This window comes from Equus caballus, chromosome 9 (assembly GCF_041296265.1).
Source record: "Equus caballus isolate H_3958 breed thoroughbred chromosome 9, TB-T2T, whole genome shotgun sequence".
Lineage (NCBI taxonomy): Eukaryota > Metazoa > Chordata > Mammalia > Perissodactyla > Equidae > Equus > Equus caballus.
In genome coordinates, this window is record NC_091692.1 from 62439314 (window position 1) to 62458792 (window position 19479).

Genomic DNA, 19479 nt, shown 5'->3' on the forward strand with positions numbered 1-19479 from the left:
TTTCTCTGTTTCTCTCTGGTGCCAGAATGGTTAAGAAGGGCAATGGTAAAATCTCCGGCAAGGTGTGTGCTGGGGTAGACGTCCACTGTTGCACTGGGTTGGGTGAAAAATTAAGACTTGGCTCATGCTCAGATTTGCTTTCCAGCCAAGAGTCTCTGAGTTTATGAAAACTCCAAACTTTTCTGCTATGCCCACTCTTCCTTCTGTGTTCCGTACCTTCTGATTCCTGAACCTTATTTTGCACTAATGCGAAGGTTCCAGATGAAACATAAGCTTGTTTTCTGCTTCAGTTATGTACCATCTAGAGGATGTTAGAAGACTCTGTCCTCAAACTAATGAAAAGGTCAATGTAAACACCTCCCTTCAATGCTTTATTGTCTGCGAGCAGGGGGAAGGCTAGGTGAGAAAGGAAACTGGATGGGAATTGTGGGCATAACTTACAGAAGAAGATGAATTGCTCAGTGTCTCATTTCACTCATGTATAAAACAATGTAAATGAAACTGGCTTTAGGCCCAAGAAAGGTGACCTAAGTGGGCAAGCAGAGACAGAGTGCCAGAGGAGCCTGGAGAATGTTCCAGTGGCTCAGTGCATCTGAGGGAAGGAAGGAGGGCTTGCAATGCGTTGGGAAGTCAGGTCCCACACAGAGCTGTCGGGAAAGTTTGTCTTCTAGGGTCCACCCGGCCTCCATTTAAAGTTCCTAGCCCAAGCCTCGTGTTTTCTGTTCATACCCTCTTCTGTCAGAGGCTGGAGTGCTGGGCTAAGTAATGGAAAGGCAGTCTGTGTAATAGCATGGAGGGGCCAGGGCTGAAATCCTTAGCAAGTCATCTGACCTCTCTGGGCCTAAGTTCCCTCACTCAAAACAAAACAAAACAAACTTTTCCAATTGTCTCTGCTCTACCAAACATGTGCTAGGGGTGTGACGTGAGAAGATCCAGCGCTCTCAGGGAGGGAGGTGGAGGAAGAAATAATCAGCCAGCAGTGTGAGGAGGGAGAGGCCGTTGGGAAGACAGTGGGATCCTATCCTGGGAGGCGCCTTGTCAATGAAAGCAAGCTATCAAGGCACCTTGTCAATGAAAGCAAGCTATCAATGTGAGCTGTAATCCAGCCCTAATTCGCAGTATCCTGCAGTCTGTGCAAATGAGTGCTCCTGGGTGAAGGTGTTAACTGTTAAGTGTCCATAAAGACCTTTTAAAGCAAATGCCTAAACAAGAAGGGGCAGCTTGAGTGATGGAGGTGGCTCTGTGGTCAACCAGTGAGGTAGTTAATTTGAAGTTGAGCTGACTTTTCTTTTAGCCCAGTTCAGAGACACCACTCGTTTCCCATGGGTAGGAGCTCAGTTTTCTTGTTTAAATGTGTGTGTGCGTGCATGTGTGTTGTTCCAGACTGACGAATCTAAGCTCCCATATGCTTTGACAAATGGCAGTGTTTGCTTGTTGCAGTAAAATCTGTTTGTTTCTTTAATATATATTTTTAGTGACTATTACTTGGTGGTTGCAATTGTATGCAGTCTGGGTTAATCAGTAAGTAATAAAAAATAGTTCCAAATAATTTTCCCTAAACTATTAGAAGGGCTTTTAAAGAAAAACCAGTGAAGTTAAACCCATTTCATTAGGGAGACTGAGAAGACTCTTTCTCAACCCACAGAAACTAAGGTATTTCTTGAAAATATTATTGATTTTGCAATAAGCAGCCTGAAAAAAACAAAATCGCGTGGTTGAGAAAAAGGTTTTCAACAAAGCAAGAAGTAGAAGCGTTCCTCTTGCAGTGGAGTTGTTTGCGATTTTCTTTTTATGGACTTCTTCTCAGGAACAGTTGCATTTGTCTTTGCGTTCCTGTTGGTGACATCCACACAGAAGTCCTTTGTAGGCTTCAGGGCCAGGACCCATGTGATGTTTTGGTTTATGTGGCCAGAGGACACAAATTTGTGACCTACAACCTTCATATGGTCCACAGAACATACACGTGTATATGAATATCATGCATTTATATACTTATATTTCAAATTTTTAGATTTTTTGCCCACATTTAACAGTAAGGAGATTATTATTTTTTTAATCTAGGTTTCCAGATTGTTTTTTTATGGCATTTTATTTTATTTTTATTTTTTATTTTTATTTATTTATTTCTTTTTTAAAGATTGGCACCTGAGCTAACATCTGTTGCCAATCTTTTTTTTTCCCTCTTTTCCCCGAAGCCCCCCAGCACATAGTTGTATATTCTAGTTATAGGTCCTCCTGGTTGTGCTGTGTGGGACGCCACCTCAGCATGGCCTGATGAGCGGTGCCATGTCTGCGCCCAGGATCGGAACTGGCAAAACCCTGGGCCACCGAAGCTGAGTGTGCAAACTTAGCCCCTCGGCCATGGGGCCAGCCTCTCCAGATTCTTTTAGACAACTAAAGATTCTGGCAACCAGGAGCCTGAGTGTTTACGAGGCTGTGAGTGGCTCTTGTGAGGACCGACTGTTCTCTTTAATGCTTTCTCTAGCCTTCTCCCTTCTGGAACTTTCCCTGCTTGGTCCTGGTGAACATTTGAGTTTTCACGCCCCAATCATGCCCCCTCAGACAACTGAATATACAGTTTACATCTTTATTGGCTTTCAGTGTTGGGGAAAGTAGTGACACAATGGAGGTTGACACAGTATGGCTGAGAGGAATGGGGCCAGGAACCCTGCCAGTATTCGCTGGTTCCTTTGGTCAGTCCTTTGGCAGCAGGCCAGAGGTTGGCTTGTGTTGGCATGCTTAAGAAAGTTGCTGTGGCATCCTTTAGAACACCCACAATGGTGGTTAATCTTGATCTTTGAGGGTGTTTTAAAAAACATCAGAAACCACTTGGGTCCAAATATAAATACATATCAACGAGTTGGATAATATCACTTTAGGGTTAAACATGAGATTTCTTTTGCACAAGACTGACTTTGAAGAAGGCAATGTAGAAGAGAGCCACGGCAGCATTGTTTGAGAAAACCATGTCTTCCCAAGATGACTCTGTTAAAGGATAACTTACTTGGATATTTAGTTTTGGTGCATTTATTAACAAAAAAAAAAAACAGGCTAGTATTTGGTGGTCTTACCACATATGTATAATCAAGACCTGATGATAAGGTTCATAGATTTTTCCAGAGCACATTCCTGCTTTTTTCTTTTGCTGTTGACCCACATTTTATTTCTACCTCTGCTGTAGCACGAACACAAGAAAGGAAAGGACGTGGAACTCTAATTGTTTAGTTTAATTTAATTATAGGGAAAAGTTTGGCTAGGGAAAGTGTTAAAACTATTAGTTAAAATAGGTTTGGGGATTAGCTCTAGATTTCCAGTCTCAATTGCAACATGATTCTGGCGGGACTATTACAGAGTTCTTCCACCCAGAACTGGTTTTGCTGGTTGTGCCACAGTGTCTCTCTGCACAATGACACGAGCACCAGAAATAGTCTCCAACAGGACGTTCTTTCCCCCTCAGGGTCTGTGTGGTCTGGAAGCTCATATAATGTAAACAGTTGCCCCTAGGTCCCTGGGAGTGACTCAGGTGACATCTTGGTAGATGAGGTTCTGAGCGTCCACGCTGTCACAGCTTGGAAGTTGATGGGGGGTGGGGCACAGCGTGCTACAGAAGAACAAGCACTGAAATGGGGCTCAGGCAACCAGATAGTCCTAGCACCGGAACAGCTGACTTTGTGACTTCTGCCTTCTCAGCTTTAGTTTCCTAAAGCTGGAAAATGGCAGGAAGGGGAGCAGGAAGGGGTTGACAGCATGTTAAGGTCCCACCCGTGTGATTCTGACTGGAGGACTGCTGTGCCACATTCTTCCACATGACTCCCGTTTACAAGGCCATTTCAATTTTTCTTTCTCCCCTTAGCCAAACACAGGTATCTACCAAATAGATTTGTTGCTCACTAATCCCCAAGATGAGGAGTTCCCACGCGAGAACCTACTGAGTTATTGAAGAGTGGCAAGCTCGGATTCCTGGCACTGAGTTCCCTTTCTCTAGGCGATGACATCACCCCCGGAGCAGGAACGCAGCAAACCCTAATTACAGGCTTCTCTTTCTTCCAGATTTCTAAGGAGATTTTTGATATAAGGGCTCCTTATATTTGTCCAGTGCTGTTTTCTCTGTTCACCATGATTTCAAGATTAAACCAGCCTCACTGTGCTACAAAGGCCTCTCTCATGGGACCGCAGAGAATTACTTGAGCATTAAGATGCTACTTAGTGTTTTGAGGAACAAGTTGCCTTTTTGTGTCTTTTCACTGGAACACCATGCCAATTTCCCCCTATTTCTGTGCTTCACTCCTCTCAGGGGTTATAAACTATGTAAGATGAAGGAGGTTCTTTCTGTGAACACTTTTTTAAAAGAAAATACGACATCTTTTTTATTGATGTAAAATACACATAATGTAAAATTTGCTATCTTAACCATGTGAATGTCATTAAGTACATTAAGGTCATTAAGTACATTTTAAGTGTATTAAATACATTAATCTTGTTGTGCAACCTCACCACAATCCATCTTCAGAACTCTTTTCATCTTATAAAACTAAAACTCTATACCCGTTAATCAAGAACTTCCCGTGACCCCCTTCTCCGAGCCCCTGGCAAACGCCATTGTACTTTCTGTCTCTAGGAATTTGACCATTCTAGGTACCTCATATAAGTGACGTGACACAAGCTATGTCTTTTTGTAACTAGCTGACTTCATGTAGCATAATGTCTTGAAGGTTCATCCATGTTGTAGCATAAGTCTGTATCTCCTTCCTTTTTAAGGATGAATGATACTCCATTGTACGTATACCACATTTTGCTTATCCATTCCTCCCTGGACAGATACTTGGGTTGCTTCCATGCTATTGTGAATAATGATGCTGTGAAAATGTGTGTTCAGCTATGTCTTCAAGACCACACTCTTTTGGGTACATACCCAGAAGTGGAATTGCTGGATCATGTGGTAACACTATTTTAATTTCTTTTTAGGAACTGCCATACTGATTTCCACAGCAACTCTAGCATTTTATGTTCCTACCACAGTGCACAAGGGTCCATGAACTCTTTTTTAATTCCTCTGCAGCCAAGCCTTTTGGAATGATCTTGAATCAGTGAAAATGTTCCTCTTCCCTCACTACCAGCCCTGCTAAATAATCAAGCAAACGAATAAATCCACTACCAATCCCTGTCTCTATCATTTAAAGAATCTCCGTTATAATTCAGTAATATGAAAGCATGTCTCCCTGAGTTGCTCTTTGCTGCCTTCTAGCCCGGCCCCTCTGCTTGCAGAAGTAGTGATCGCCCTCTGAGGATGCCTGCCCTGCTCCTCCGTCCACCTTCTGTGTTGAGTTGCAGGAGGGGCTTTGGAGGGGCCGCTAGTCCAGCTCTCTGCTTTGCAAGATCAGTGGTGAAAGTTCTTCCTGCCTTTTGGGGTTTGGGAGGAACTTTCAGACAAAAAGTTGTTGCAATTTTAGAGAGGGCCAAGGACATAGATAAGGCATATATTTTCATCCCTATTAACAAATTTTTGTGGTGGGTTTGGGGTTGAGAGCTGGTTGGGGTGGGGTGGGCAGCACAGAGGCTGCCAGATGCCATGGATCATTTTCCTGTGCATCTCAGATTCTAATTCCACTAAAGGTCAACTTTCTACATAGCAGGCACTGCAAGATTAGGCAAGTGGAAAAGGTGGACTTTGAACCCACGTCCCTCTGAGTCCAGAGTCCTTGCTCTTAACCATCCCGAGAGGGAAATCTGCATTTTTTTTTAAAAGGCCAAAGCATGCTGTGATTTTCCTTCTCAAAGAAATTATAGGATACAACCTATGTGGGTCCAGAAGGAAGAAAACAGATGATCAGCCCCATTTCCTTGAGCAAAGCAGTTCAATCAGTCATCCTGCTTTTTCCCTTTTCTCCCCCTTTCCACCAACAAAGCTCAGTGGCCCAACACTTCCAGCACATAGGTCTATCCTATGCTTGTCCATGTTGCCTTGGTGCATTTCCTGTTGATATCATACATCTTATTGACCAGAATGGATATGGCAGTGAGGACTGTTTGGATTTCTTGCCCTCTTCAACTGAGTGTGTGTGTGTGTGTGTGTGTGTGTGTGTGTGTGTATTATAGCCTAACATTAGTGATCTCATTTGCATAATTACTACCTCACTCTGTATTAATTGAAGATCAGTGCATGCTTTCTAATATTTCAACCTTGAGACATATCAATGTTTTCTTCTCCATATCTTTCCAAATTTATTCTCCATTTTACCCGTTTCTCACTACCTCCTTTCCCTGATATTCTTTATTTCATTTTCACACTCATTTACATTATTTCCTTTCACTTTTCTTTTTTGCCTTTTCTATTGTTGTTATGAATGGTGAAGACTATTCTTTACTCTTTTTTGCAATATCATTCAGGAAGCACAGCATAAAAAAGATCCAAAGCAGGAATGAGGATTATTATCAGAGAAAATGAAGGTTGTAGAAGATACACAATGGTATCTGCTTTATCTTTGCCATGTAAGAGATCCCGTAAACAAAACCCCACATTTACCAAGCTGGTAAATTGAAAGGGAATATTTACGCATAAGGAATAGTCATTTTATAGACAGATTCTTCGAACTTTGGGTCCCTTAGGATGTTTTAAATGACTTGGATTTACAAAAGAGGTTTCCATGTGAATTTTGAAACTGTGAGAAAACCTAAAGTGTGGGGGCATGCTGATATTTCCTCTGGACCCTATCTCCCTTAATATTTTTGCCTTACTTATTGCCTTTGTGTCTGAGTTTTGCTTTAATGCCAAAGAATATCACATAAGAACTGAGACCCACTCTGAGGATGGAAACATGGATGTGCTAAGATAAGTCAACTGGCTGAGCAGGAAAATAAAAAAGAAAGTTGAGAGTAAAAAGTTCCCTCTTTTTTGTAAAATCCATCCTTATAGATTTTTGTAAATCCATCCTTAAGGAAGAAAATGAGGTGGATGTAGTGCCCCAGCACTGCCCTAGACATAGGGCATTTGATGTGGCCCGTGTAATGACTTGCTTCATCTTGTGAGATACAACTAAAGCTATCCTGTATGGTGACTTACTTTTTCCATATAAAATCTAGATTTCTTTCTGTTTTCACTGTATAGGTCAACCCTTTCTCTTTCTAGTGCTGTCTTTTCAAGTAAATGAGTAGTCAGCAAGCCAAGCCTAGCTTTTTGCTCCATCAGCTGCTAATGGATAGGAAAAACAACTTCTCTGTCCTCATATCTCAATTTTAGTAGCTTAAAGACAGGATGGTGGAAACGGCAGTGCTTTGATCATAGCCTGTGAAAAGGTAGTAAATTGGAGAAAATATAGATGTTCTAACTTCTTGTACATTGCCAAATTGTTCAGTCTCTTTGGTGGAAAATAAGGTTATTCTAATTGCAAGGCTGGTTTGAAATTCAGCACCAAATCATGGCGAATCCATAAAATTTTCCCAAATTTATTATTTCTCTCCCTCCCTTCTCTCCCAACATTTCTTTTTGGTCTAAGAGATTTAATCAGTTTTTGTTGGTCCCCCCGTGTGTCAAGCACGGTGCCTTAGAAAATTACAGCTTCGGTAGTCTTGATGAATCTTCAAGGAGATGTTTGTAAATGGACTGCATTCTCTTTCTGCCAAACTCCAGTGCTGGACACCAGGGAGAAGAGGAGATATGTAAACATTGATTCTCAGAATGAAAAGAGAAACCAAAGGACTGGCCACAGGAGACCATACTCCTGAGTGCCGTGGGTTCATGACCTAGTTCGTCCCCCTGACTCCCACCTCCCGTCATCTGTCTGGGGAGTTTGCATCCTGCTTGCAAGACGGTCTAGGACGAAATGGGGTTGATAGATATTACTGATTAAGAAAAAGTCACATCCCAATTTTTTGCCTCAATAGGGCCCAGTTTTAAACAGCTCATCGTGTGGAAGTTTAGAGAAGATTATAGGGCATCTAAAGGGTTGGGGGACTCCTGAGAGGGGTCTTGAAAGGTTGAGATACACACTGCGAAGCAGGGCAAATGGCGTTTTTATGTGTTTACTGGGGCGTGGTGTGGGTGAAGGCAGCTTTAAAAGGGAAGGGTAAACATTTGCTGGAGTCTTTGGTATTGCACTTAAACAAAGCCATGCCTTTGTTCCAGTTTATAAGGTAATGGATGGCAGGAAAGCTATAAAGCTGGAATTAATTCATATAGAAGAGGAGTAATCTCTGGAAGGCATCTCGCTGAGGATATCAAGGGCTTGATCTTTCGTTAGAATGTGGAGTATCCGTGGTTTCTGGCCTGAATTCTGCTTAGGGCTCTGTACCTTACATGCATGAACTGTCGTGTGTATGCAGAGAATTAGATTACAGACTCGGATTTCATAGACTGATGGTGTGTGTGTGTGTGCACCATGGCTAATATTTGTTCAGTGATTACCATATACCAGGCACTCTGCCAGGAGCTTTATATGTATTATGCAATATTCGTATTTTAAGTGGATATCATTTTCCATTTAAATAATGAAGACTTTGAAGCCCAGAGAGGTTAGCTAACTTACCTAAGGTTGTACAGCTAACGTATAGCAGGGCTGGAGATCCCCCCGAGCTGTTTGAAGCATGTGCTCTTTCCACACTGTCTTTGTGTACTAGGGGGATCCAGTAGTAAGATATTCTACATTATCTCTGGCAAAGGGGCTGTCGTTCCTTCGGAGCAGCTTGCCTGCTGCATCTCATACGTGAGGCCAGGCTGTGGGAACTCAGGGACCGATAGGCCATTCAAAGGTCTGCCCTCGGAGAACACTGGGCTAGGTTGAGAACTGAGACGTGGCTGTAAATAACTGTAATATGAGGAAGAAAGTGACAAATACTCTAATGAAAATAGAGATAAAGTGCCAAGTGAGTTCTGGAGAGGGAGACACTTTTGTTTTTTATTTTAAATTTTTTCTAAACTTTTTATTTCAAAAAATTGAAAATAAAAAGTTGAAAGAATAATACAATTAATACCACACACCCTTCACCTAGATTGATTCATTGTTATTATTTTGTCAGATTTGCATTATCCTCTCTCTTTCACACACACACACCCTCACGTCTAAATACTTGAGCAGGTTGAGGGCCCCCCTTTCTGAGGGATCAGGGACGACATGAAGGAGGAGGTACTTTTGGGCTGTGACTTAAGGGTCAGGTGGAAATTAGACATGTGGAAGTCGGAAAGAAGAGCATGCCAGGTGGAATAACGGGCGCTCAGAGGTGCAGAGACTGGAAAGCACCAGAAGAGCAGGGAACTGTGGAGCTCAGGAGAGAAAAAGGGGATGATGGAAGTCACGAGAAGCGATGAGACTGCTATGGAGAGAATTGAGGATGGGCAAAAGAGTGTCAAGGATGAGACTTTAGACCCACCCCATGGAGGGGATGTGGAGGAAAAGGAACCAGAGGAAGAAGGGGTGGTCAGTAAGGAGAGTTCAGAAGGAAGTGGGGAGAGGAGAAGGAGTTGGCCAATGAAGTCAATGCTGTAGGCAGTGGTTTCTCACTGCCTGTTCCCCCACAAACAGCACCAGCATCAACTTGGGAAATTGTTAGAAATGCAAATGCTTGGACCTCTCACTTCCAACCTACTGAAGTGGAAGTTCTGGGGATGGGGCTCTGTAATCCATGTTTTAACAAAACCTGCTGGGTGCTTACTAAATTTGAGAACCCCTGCTTATAAGGATGCTATGGAGAAGGCTGACCTGGAAGAAAACCATCTCAATAGAATAGTGAAGTCAAAAGTCAGATTAGAAATAGTCAGTGACACGGCCTATACGCTGCCAGTAATTTGTATGTGCACATGCGTGTGAAAGCGGTGTTGAGAGACATACATTGCAGCATTGTTATGATGAAAAGACTAGAAACAACCTAATGTTAAAGAAATTGTTTCTCCACATTCATGGTTCTTTAAAAAAGAAAAAGAGAGAGCTATCTTCCAAATGTATTGTCAAGTGAAGAAAGCAAGACGCAGACCTGTGTGTTTACTCTGCTACCATTTGTATAAAAAGGAAAAAGATATGCATTTGCATAGCATACTTCTAGAAGGTTGCACAAGAAACTGAAGGATCCTTAAGAAACTGTTGGTTGGGGAACAGTGCTGGAGGGGGTGGGTTTCCACAGTTTACCCCTTTGAACTTTGTGCATATTCAGGTATTACAAACTCAAAACAAGTTTTAAGTATTAAATATGAACAGAAAAGGTTTCAAATGACAACAAATGATCAGAAAGTTGAGTGAATCTTTTCAGTCTATGCTTAAATTCCTCCTCTGACTGGGAGATCATTATTTATAAAACAGTCCAACCCGTTGTTACGCAATGTCCTAATTCTTCCCTGTCCTGAGGTGCTGTTTTACAAGATCTGTTCAGGTGACAGAGTGGAATGGCAGAAATGGGCAATCTGAAGAGCAACGAAGATTCTGCCTGGGAGATTTCTCCCTTGCTCTCTCCCCCACGAAGCCTGAGACTCTACCCCCAACCGTGTTGTGCAGAGATAGGGTTTATGTTTCTACAAGGAATTCACCTTCATTAAATATCTGTTTGTTCAAATTAATGTGAATCATAACCAATCTACCTTTGAACCATTTGGAGATAGCATCCCAGAATGCCTTGAGAAAGTCCAGGCAGGACGCTATCGGAGCAGTCTGACGGGAAGGAGGGCTTGAACTGGGGGCCAAGGGGACGCAAAGGAAGCTGGCCTGCAGGAGCAGTTGTGGAGGGAAAATGGGTAGGACCTTGTTTGCTGTGCTGTGGGGGCGAGGAAGAGCTTGGAGTTAGAGAACAGGACCAGCTGTATGACTAGTTGTCTGAGAAGAGAGAGCCTGTGGTGGTAATAATAAACTCCCTGAGCTTTTCATGGCACTTTCCAGCTTAAACACTTTATCCGATTGTAACGCGTCACAGTACAATGTAGGGAGTGTTATGCCTGTTTCAAAGATGCAGCCAGGGAGGTCCAGAAAGGTTAAATAATTAGTCCAAGGCCTTAGTGCTTGGATTTGCACCAGGGACGTAATTTTGAGCCTCTTAGTATGTGTTTTTCTTGCTGTGCTTTCCTCTCATTTTGTCCTGCAGCTTCAGAGAAACCTCTGTCTTTGTTCTTACAAAACTTCACTTGTGAATTGATCCCATTTAATCTCTGCTTCCGGGGCTCTTAGCTCCCGCCACTCCTGCTTTCCGCAGCCTCCTACATTCGTCCTCTCCATTGTGTGAACACCTCCTCCATCTTGGAAGAGCACCTCTGCTTGGCCCTGATGCCCGCTCCTTGTGTTCCTGTCCACCCCTCCTTCCTCTGCCAGGCTTCCCAGCTGAGATGCTTCCTCTGCATCTTCATGTCCTGTCTCACTTGCCCCAGCAGTGTAGCTTCTAGAAGGGGCGCAGACTATCTTTGCTTCTGAACCTGGTGGCCTTTTCTCAGCCCTCACTCCTTGTCTTCCCTGTAACTTGGATGTTGGATAGTGTGGCCACAGTTCTATATGCTCTTGGCTTCAGTGATACACACTTGACCTCATCAAGTATTCATTACTTGATCACAGTGATACAAGCATCTTGGTTGCCCTCTTCCCTTACCAACCGCCTTTCCTCAGGCTCCTTCTTAGCCTCCTCAACACAAACTCTCCTCTCCCAATAGGCTGCTCTTTTTGCTCTTCTCAGAGGCAGCATGCGCTTCCTTCTCCTCTACCTCTCTTTCTTCCAGCTTAAGATGCCTACAGGAAGTCTTCTCTGGTACACGTTGAGCTCTCTCCTTTTCTCCAAGTTCTTACAGCATGTACAGACTGGGATATTCAACTGAGTATCTCATTTTTATATTCCACAACAATGAAAACCGTTATATCCCCCCTTTTCCTTGAGGACAGGGCCATACCATAGACTTCTGTATCTCCCATAGCATTTATTTATTTATTTATTTTTGAGGAGATTAGCCCTGAGCTAACTGCTGCTAATCCTCCTCTTTTTGCTGAGGAAGACTGGTCCTGAGCTAACATCCATGCCCATCTTCCTCTACTTTATACGTGGGATGCCTGCCACAGCATGGTGTGCCAAGTGGTGTCATGATCGCACCCGGGATCCAAACCGGCGAACCCCGGGCCACCGAGAAGCGGAATGTGCGAACTTAACCGCTGTGCCACTGGGCAGGCCCATCCCATAGCATTTGTATATAGCATCTTCCATAGCATCTATATGTGTACATACATATATACATATATCTCCATACTGAATATATAGTCAATGCTCAATTTATGTTTGTTGATATACAGGCAAGTAACATTTTTTGAGGATAAATCTGGTTAGAGCAGCTAACTCTGCTGTATTATCTTGACAACTTCAACTACTCCAAGCAATCTTGGCTCTTAGGTGGTTTTGCTTATGAAAGCAAGAGCATGGATAAAGAGGGGAATGGGTATTTAGAAAAGTAATTTTCTCTTAATTCATTGGACAAATATTTGTTGAATATCTACCACGGGACTGGCCCTGGGAATAGACTGACCTTGAGGCAGACAAGGGCCCTCCTTTTATGGGCTTACAGCCTCATGAAGCAGACAGATCATTAAACACTAAACAGATAAACAACGAGATAAACCCAAATAACGTTAAGTACTATGAAGAAAATAGAAAAGAGCAGTGTGATAGAGTGTGCTACTGGTCATGGGCTGAGGTGGGAGGAGGAGGAGGAAGACAACTCTAGGTGGGGTGGTCAAGGCAGATATTTCCGAAGAGCTGACATTGGACTGAAATCTGAATGAGAAGAAGGAGCTGGCAGTGTGGTGATCTGTGAGGACAGCAGTGGAGGTGGAAGGCACAGCAAATAGCAAAAGCTGTCCACTGGGAACAAGCTTGGTATATGCTGGAAATGGAAAAAATTGAGTACTAAAAGAACCTGGGAAACTGTGGTGGAATATGGAATATGTGAGTAAACTAAATGTGTATCTGTGTGTAACAGACATACTCACAGTATCTTTAAGAGAAAATAAAGAAATATGCTATCAGGTTTTAAATCATTCCCTGAAATTGCTGTATAAACAGAGGTGTCAGAAAGTCCATGAGTTTCTCAGATCCTCAGCAAAATAGCAAGCTTTCCGAGGCAGGGAGTCTGTCTCATCATTCTTATGTCCCACCTCCAAGCACAATGCCCGGCACAGAGAGGAGAGCTTTGATAAATAATTGATGAATTAATGCATGAAGGAAATGAAGGAATGCCCAAGACTGAGATTCACATGTTAATATTGTCTGCTTTTAGTCTATCTTTCTATCTCAATTTGGCATTGCATCTGCACCCAAATACAATCTCATAAAATGGAAGAAAAATGCTGAAATGTAAGAAAACCATCTGTAAGGTCTTTAATAATTCCAAGAACCAAGAAGAAAACAGATTAGGGAAATTGGCAAGAGCACTTTTATGTATTTATATATTGTTTGTGTTTTAGAGTGAAAATGCTGGTTTCTTGATGTATGTCATGTCCCTGTAATTTGGAGGCTAATGCATGTGCAATTTCTTGGGAAAGAGCTCTTTGGAGTCTCAACCTTAGGAAATAAATAGCTTTCTTAGTCTTTAATCAGAAAGATCTTTTTGAAAATGCAAAATACAATTGTTTAAAGAGGAAAATAAATACTTCCCGTCAAATCATAGGCATTATGATTTTTCAAATCCCAAATTGCTTTGTAAATCAAAGATTATCCCATTTATTTTAATGGCAAGCTCTCAGAAAAATCTTGGGAATTAATAATCAAGTTAATGTAGTAATTCTAAAGCGCATTGATCTGTGTTTATTTTAATAATCTTACTGCACACAGAGTGAACAACTGAGAGGTGTTATAATCTGGGTAAAGTCTCTTGTCTTGTGTAGGAACTACAAATGGGCATTGCACTTCATATATAAAAAAGCAATTTAATTAAAAAAATGTCAGTTGTCATGAGACTGCCTCTATTTCTGGAAAGGTCTTGGTACATTTAGAAACCATCCTTCTATCTGAATCAATCTTTGAACTAATGACAAAATTAAAATTATATATTATCTGCCTGGATACACCTGATTTAATGAATCTTTTTCTAAACAATAAGTTATGTACTGTTAGAATTATAGAAAAACAAGTAACTGAGGTTTTGAAAATATTATATGACCATATGTAACATTTGTAACTCTTGGATGACGGACCAATTGTTTACAGTATTTATATGCTGTTTACATAATCAGGACTCTTACTGAAGTTAAAAAGAACTTTCTGTGCCTGACATGTGGATGAACATTTGGTTCTGGAAAGCATACCTTTCTCTAAGCTTCTGTAATACACATTTGCAAACAGCGCTTTGTAGATAAACTTCTAAGAAATTTGCTCTCACGTTTCCCTGCTGTGCATGGAGCTGGGGCATGGTTGGGTTTGCAAGATGAAACAAATTAATGCTTCTCGGTTCCCAAGCTAAGGTTTTAGCTAATGTCTTTCTACGCCTTCCCAACCCCTCCAATTGCTGTTAAAGTTCAACCATTTGGGTTTTGAGTGCATCACAGCGAGACTGTGGTTGATACCATCAGACCGATACCATAGGCAGCCAGGCAGGAGGAAAGTGGTGCCAACCCTGTTTTAAAATCCTTGCCTGTTAGGATAACTCTGGGAGCTGCCAACACCAGGGAACAGAGAAGGCAGATTCTCATCTACTTTTTATAGAATCAGGATGCCATGAATCAAGGAGCCCATTTGACCTTCTGCTAAGGGACCTTTCTCTAGTCTTAGTGTCTCCTGGTGGAGTCTAGTGTATTGTAGCTCATTTGACCTTTAAAGACCTTGTCCACAGGATGGCTGATTGTTAAGCTCCTCCAAGGAGGATTTAGTCTATTTATTGTAGTGTTTTGCTAGTAAGCAGCTGTTATTTCAGTGGATCTGCCCTACTCAAGTGGCCCTTGTAAACATACACATTCCATCAGCCCGACTCTCCAGTTGAGACCCAGAGCTATCAAGGCTACAATTAATATTGCTTCCTGCATATCTGAGTATATGTCCACTCTGTGTGACGTGTGGATAAATCAGTGAGCCAACTGTGAATCCGAATAGCTTAGGAAGTTTTCATCAGAGCTCTTTTCTCTTCTGGCTTCTGCAGTACTAGATAGGCTTTATGAGGAAGTGGAAAAGAACTGGTCTGGGTTGAGGTCCTCGTGGATTACAGCCACCAGCAGGAAGATTTCTATATGAAATACAGGACCAAAAATATGGACAACTGCATAGCTCACCAGAGTGATCATTTGATTTGCTGACATAAAGATGTATTTATACATTCTGGCCAAGATAACCCCATTCTTGGTCATAACAATAACAATAAAAGAAGTCAAGTTTCCCTAGGAGAAAATGCTTTTATTTTTTGACCTAAAGATCAGTGTTTGATGAAGTTATTGTAAGCTTTAGGGCACCGCCATGATGTCTCTCTCCCCATCCAGCCTCTGACTTCCGTGATTACAGGACCATGGTTCGCTCACCTGCGCTGGTGCTTAGCACAGTTTCAGGGACTGGTAGGTATTTAAAAATATTTGTGACCTGAATGAATGTTGTCTGCAGTTAGGGCATCTCCAGGAGCAGTAGACAACATTTTTTGTCTACTTCTACCCTGGAAGTTCAGGAGGAGAAACAGGCACGGCGTGTTCTTTTTGTGGTCTTTATCCTCAGCTCCCCTCCATCATTTGACGTTTGTGTCTTTAGTCAGTCTTTACCTTTCCTAAAGATGAGCAAGTATTTCTGGAATCCCTGGTCTTATCCCAGTGTCTGTGTGGGTTTTGTATTTCACTTGTGTCCTCCAAGCTCAGTGCTCTATTCTGTGTTCTCATGGCCTCTGAATATACGTCTCTCTTTGGAGAGCCCCGGCCACCGTGTGTTGGTCATTGCTGCTACTCATCTTTCTTCCGCTTGGACTGTCAGCTCTGTGAGTTTGGGGTCTCACTTCCTTCTCTATCCTCAGTGTCTCTTGTTGTATTTGACCCACTGTGGGTTTGTGCTGATGTTTATAGAATGAATGAATGAATAAATGAATGTATCTGTGGTCACATCTTTAGGTACTTGTTTTCAGATGGTGGCTGGAAAAGTGAGAGCCTGCAGCACAGTGCACAAGCTTGTTGCAATTAGCATGTCACTAAGACCTGTCATCTGGCCTTGACTGCTATTGGTGTGGTGCCTTGCTAATGTTTCTCATTGCAAAGTAAAGGGCTCAAAAATTAAATTGAAAATGATCTTTATATAGACATAGCACTAACAATGAGATACTTCATTGTATAAGTTACCAAAAGCCTATAGGGCTTGAAATGAAGTAGATCAGGCCTGGTAGTTAAATCAAAAATCAAATGCCCTTTAAAATGCAGCTCTTGGCCGTGGCTCTTTGCTTTCTGCAGGGCTGTTCTCTGTGGATACCGGGATGTGAAAGGTTTCAGGTCAAGGGTTTGAGGGTGAATGAAAATTTCAAGGGACCAAATAAAACAAGGGTCAGATGACATATCTGAGGAAATGGCTTTCAGGATACATAATTGTGACATTTGAAAGCAGTGAGTGATTTAAAGTTTTATATTAAATAAAAATAATACACGTGGTAGCAAATGAAAATAGTACCGAGAGTGTGTTATAGTATGCCCAGTTTTTCCCAGAGAGTGCCTCATGCTATTCTTGTGCTTACCACATAAATCTAGGTGCTGCACTCACATCTCTATTCCTAGATAAGTCAACTTTAAATGGTGTGTATTGACATCTACCCACTATGCCAAATGAAGATAAGTTTAGTCATTTATTCTCCTCCCTCTATTCCTCCCAATATTGTATAATAAAATTACTATTCTTAGTTTTTCTGTTGGTCAGTGCTATAATCTTTAATAATTTACTTGAGTTTCCACTTTGGGGATTCGTGTCGTTTCTGTTGTGTCTCTGGAAGCCCATGTTGTAAGATGAGGATGCCGGTGCCTTTACCACATTCCCTCCTCCTGGTCCGTGTCTTACCTACATCGGCTCCCCTTTTGCTTTTTCACTAACAGGGAGTTGTGTTAGTATTTGCATTCTGTTCTGCAGGGAGGGATTTAAAAAATGATATAAAGGGAAAATTGAAAACCAAGGACAGTAAGTGACTCGCCTGAGGTCTCTTGGCTGGTTAATGTTAGAGCCGGGGCTGAAACCTGGGGCTTTTGACTCTTAATCTAGTGTGCTTTCTGCAGATAAGTGCATTGATTCAGTCATCAAATGTTTATTAAATGTCTGTTTTCCACCAGGCACTATGTTAAGTACCAGTAATACAAAAATAATAAATCGTCTCAAATCTCCTACTTCATGGTCAATTAGAAGAGACAGATGTGTAAACAAATAACTAGGTTTCAGAGAAGGTGTTCTCGAGTTGTTGTTGTTCTTCTTTATCTCTCAGGTCAGAGATTAGAGAAATTGCTATAACCGTTAGAGGTGACAGCTTTAATATCTTGAGGGGACAGTGTTTTACCCGGTTAACTTATGCATGTTTGAAAAATAAGTAAGATTTTGCTGATATACTTTAAGGAAAGTAATGTTAATTGTCTGTTTCAAGATTAAATATGAAAGCAAAAATTTTTATAAATTTATAATTATGTATTATATATCATTTTCTATGCTCAACATATTTTTATGTGAGAATATTCAAATATTCTTGCGTTATCCCTATAGATTTATTTAGTATCTTGATTTCAACTCTAAGGCTTATGTTTTGTTTATAGATCCTTTCTATGGTGACTTGTGAATTTTTTCCTTTTTTCTCCCTCCCTCAGATTTTCATCACCGTGAATTGCCTGAGTACAGATTTCTCCTCCCAAAAAGGGGTGAAAGGACTTCCTTTGATGATTCAGATTGATACATACAGTTATAATAATCGTAGCAATAAACCCATTCATAGAGCTTATTGCCAGATCAAGGTCTTCTGTGATAAAGTGAGTAAAGATGACAGTTTGTCATAAAGGTATCTTTGTTAATAGATATTACTTTTAATGACATTTCTCCTTGTCACCTTTTCTTGTCTAGTGGTGTCAAAATAATCACCTTATCAATCACAGTGGGAGTAGTGATCTTTTGTTTTCAATTCCTATTAGATATCTGGGGAGTCATCAGTCAACTAAATTTTGCTTTTTAGTCAATCTTTTTTACAACTAATTTAATGACTGATTGACATTGCACTGTGCTATAAGTCTAATTCACTTAAGTAAATGATATAATAGATTCACAGTTTTTATTGGGTATAGATCCTGTCCCAGAACATATCAATATAACCTTTATTATTTTATGGGTTAAATGGAGCCTCATCTAGAGCTTTTGGGATGGAACAGGCACCTATAAAATAAGTTCATTAGTGTAAACAAATGGGACTTCATCAGACTAAAGAGCTTCTTCAAGGCAAGGGAAAACAGGATTAAACAAAAAACCAACCCACTAATTGGGAAAAAATATTTACAAGTTACATATCTGACAAAGAGTTAATCTCCATAATATATAAAGAACTCACACGGCTCAACAACAAAAAAATCAAACAACCCGTTCAAAAAACGGCAGGGGACATGAACAGACATTTCTCCAAAGAAAATATATGGATGGCCAATAGACACATGAAAAGATGCTCATCATCACTAATCATCAGGGAAATGCAAATCAAAACTACACTAAGATATCACCTTACACCTGTTAGAATGGCAAAAATAACCAAAACAAAAAGTGACGAATGTTGGAGAGGTTGTGGAGAAAAAGGAACCCTCATACACTGTTGGTAGGAATGCAAACTGGTGCAGCCACTATGGAAAACAGTATGGTGATTTCTCAAAAAATTAAAAATAGAAATACATAGGACCCAGCCATCCCACTACTGGGTGTCTATACAAAGAACTTGAAATCAGCATTCCAAAAGTCTGATGCACCCCAATGTTCATTGCAGCATTATTTACAATAGCAAAGACGTGGAGGCAACCTAAGTGCCCATCAACTGATGATTGGATAAAGAAGATATGGTATATATATACAATGGAATACTACTCAGCCATAAAAAAGGATAAAATCGTCTCATTCACAACAACTTAGATGGACCTTGGGGGTATTATGTTAAGTGAAATAAGTCAGATAAAGACAAACTCTGTATAACTCCATTCATAGGTGGAAGTTAAACATGTAGACAAAAAGAACTGATTGGTGGTTACCAGGGGAAAGCGGGGTTGGGAGGGTGGAGACAAAGGGTGAAGTGGTGCACCTACAACATGACTGACAATAATGTACAACTGAAATTTCACAAGATTGTAAACTATCATGATCTTAATAAAAAGTAAAAAAATAAATAATTTCATTAGTAAACATGAACTCAGGAGGAAGTGTAATTTTTTAATTTCCCTGAATCCCATCATAAGAGACAGAGCAATTAGAATAACAAAGCTTAAATTCCCATGATTATGTGACAAGAGATCCTTACCAATCCCAAATATGAATGGGACTAAGAATCAACAATTTCAAGACCTGTGTGATATCAGTGTCTTGAGG

At 41.1% G+C, this 19479-nt stretch overlaps 1 protein-coding gene across 5 annotated transcripts in view; it reads left to right on the top strand.

The window, feature by feature from the left end:
* GRHL2 (grainyhead like transcription factor 2) overlaps nucleotides 1-19479 on the top strand; it is a 156774-nt gene that overhangs the window by 97792 nt on the left and 39503 nt on the right. For all 5 annotated transcript variants that reach the window (XM_014728223.3, XM_005613235.4, XM_014728224.3 and 2 more), the window contains exon 9: nucleotides 17736-17894. In XM_014728223.3, coding sequence (XP_014583709.1) covers nucleotides 17736-17894 — 159 coding nt within the window. The remainder of the gene's footprint in view (nucleotides 1-17735; nucleotides 17895-19479) is intronic.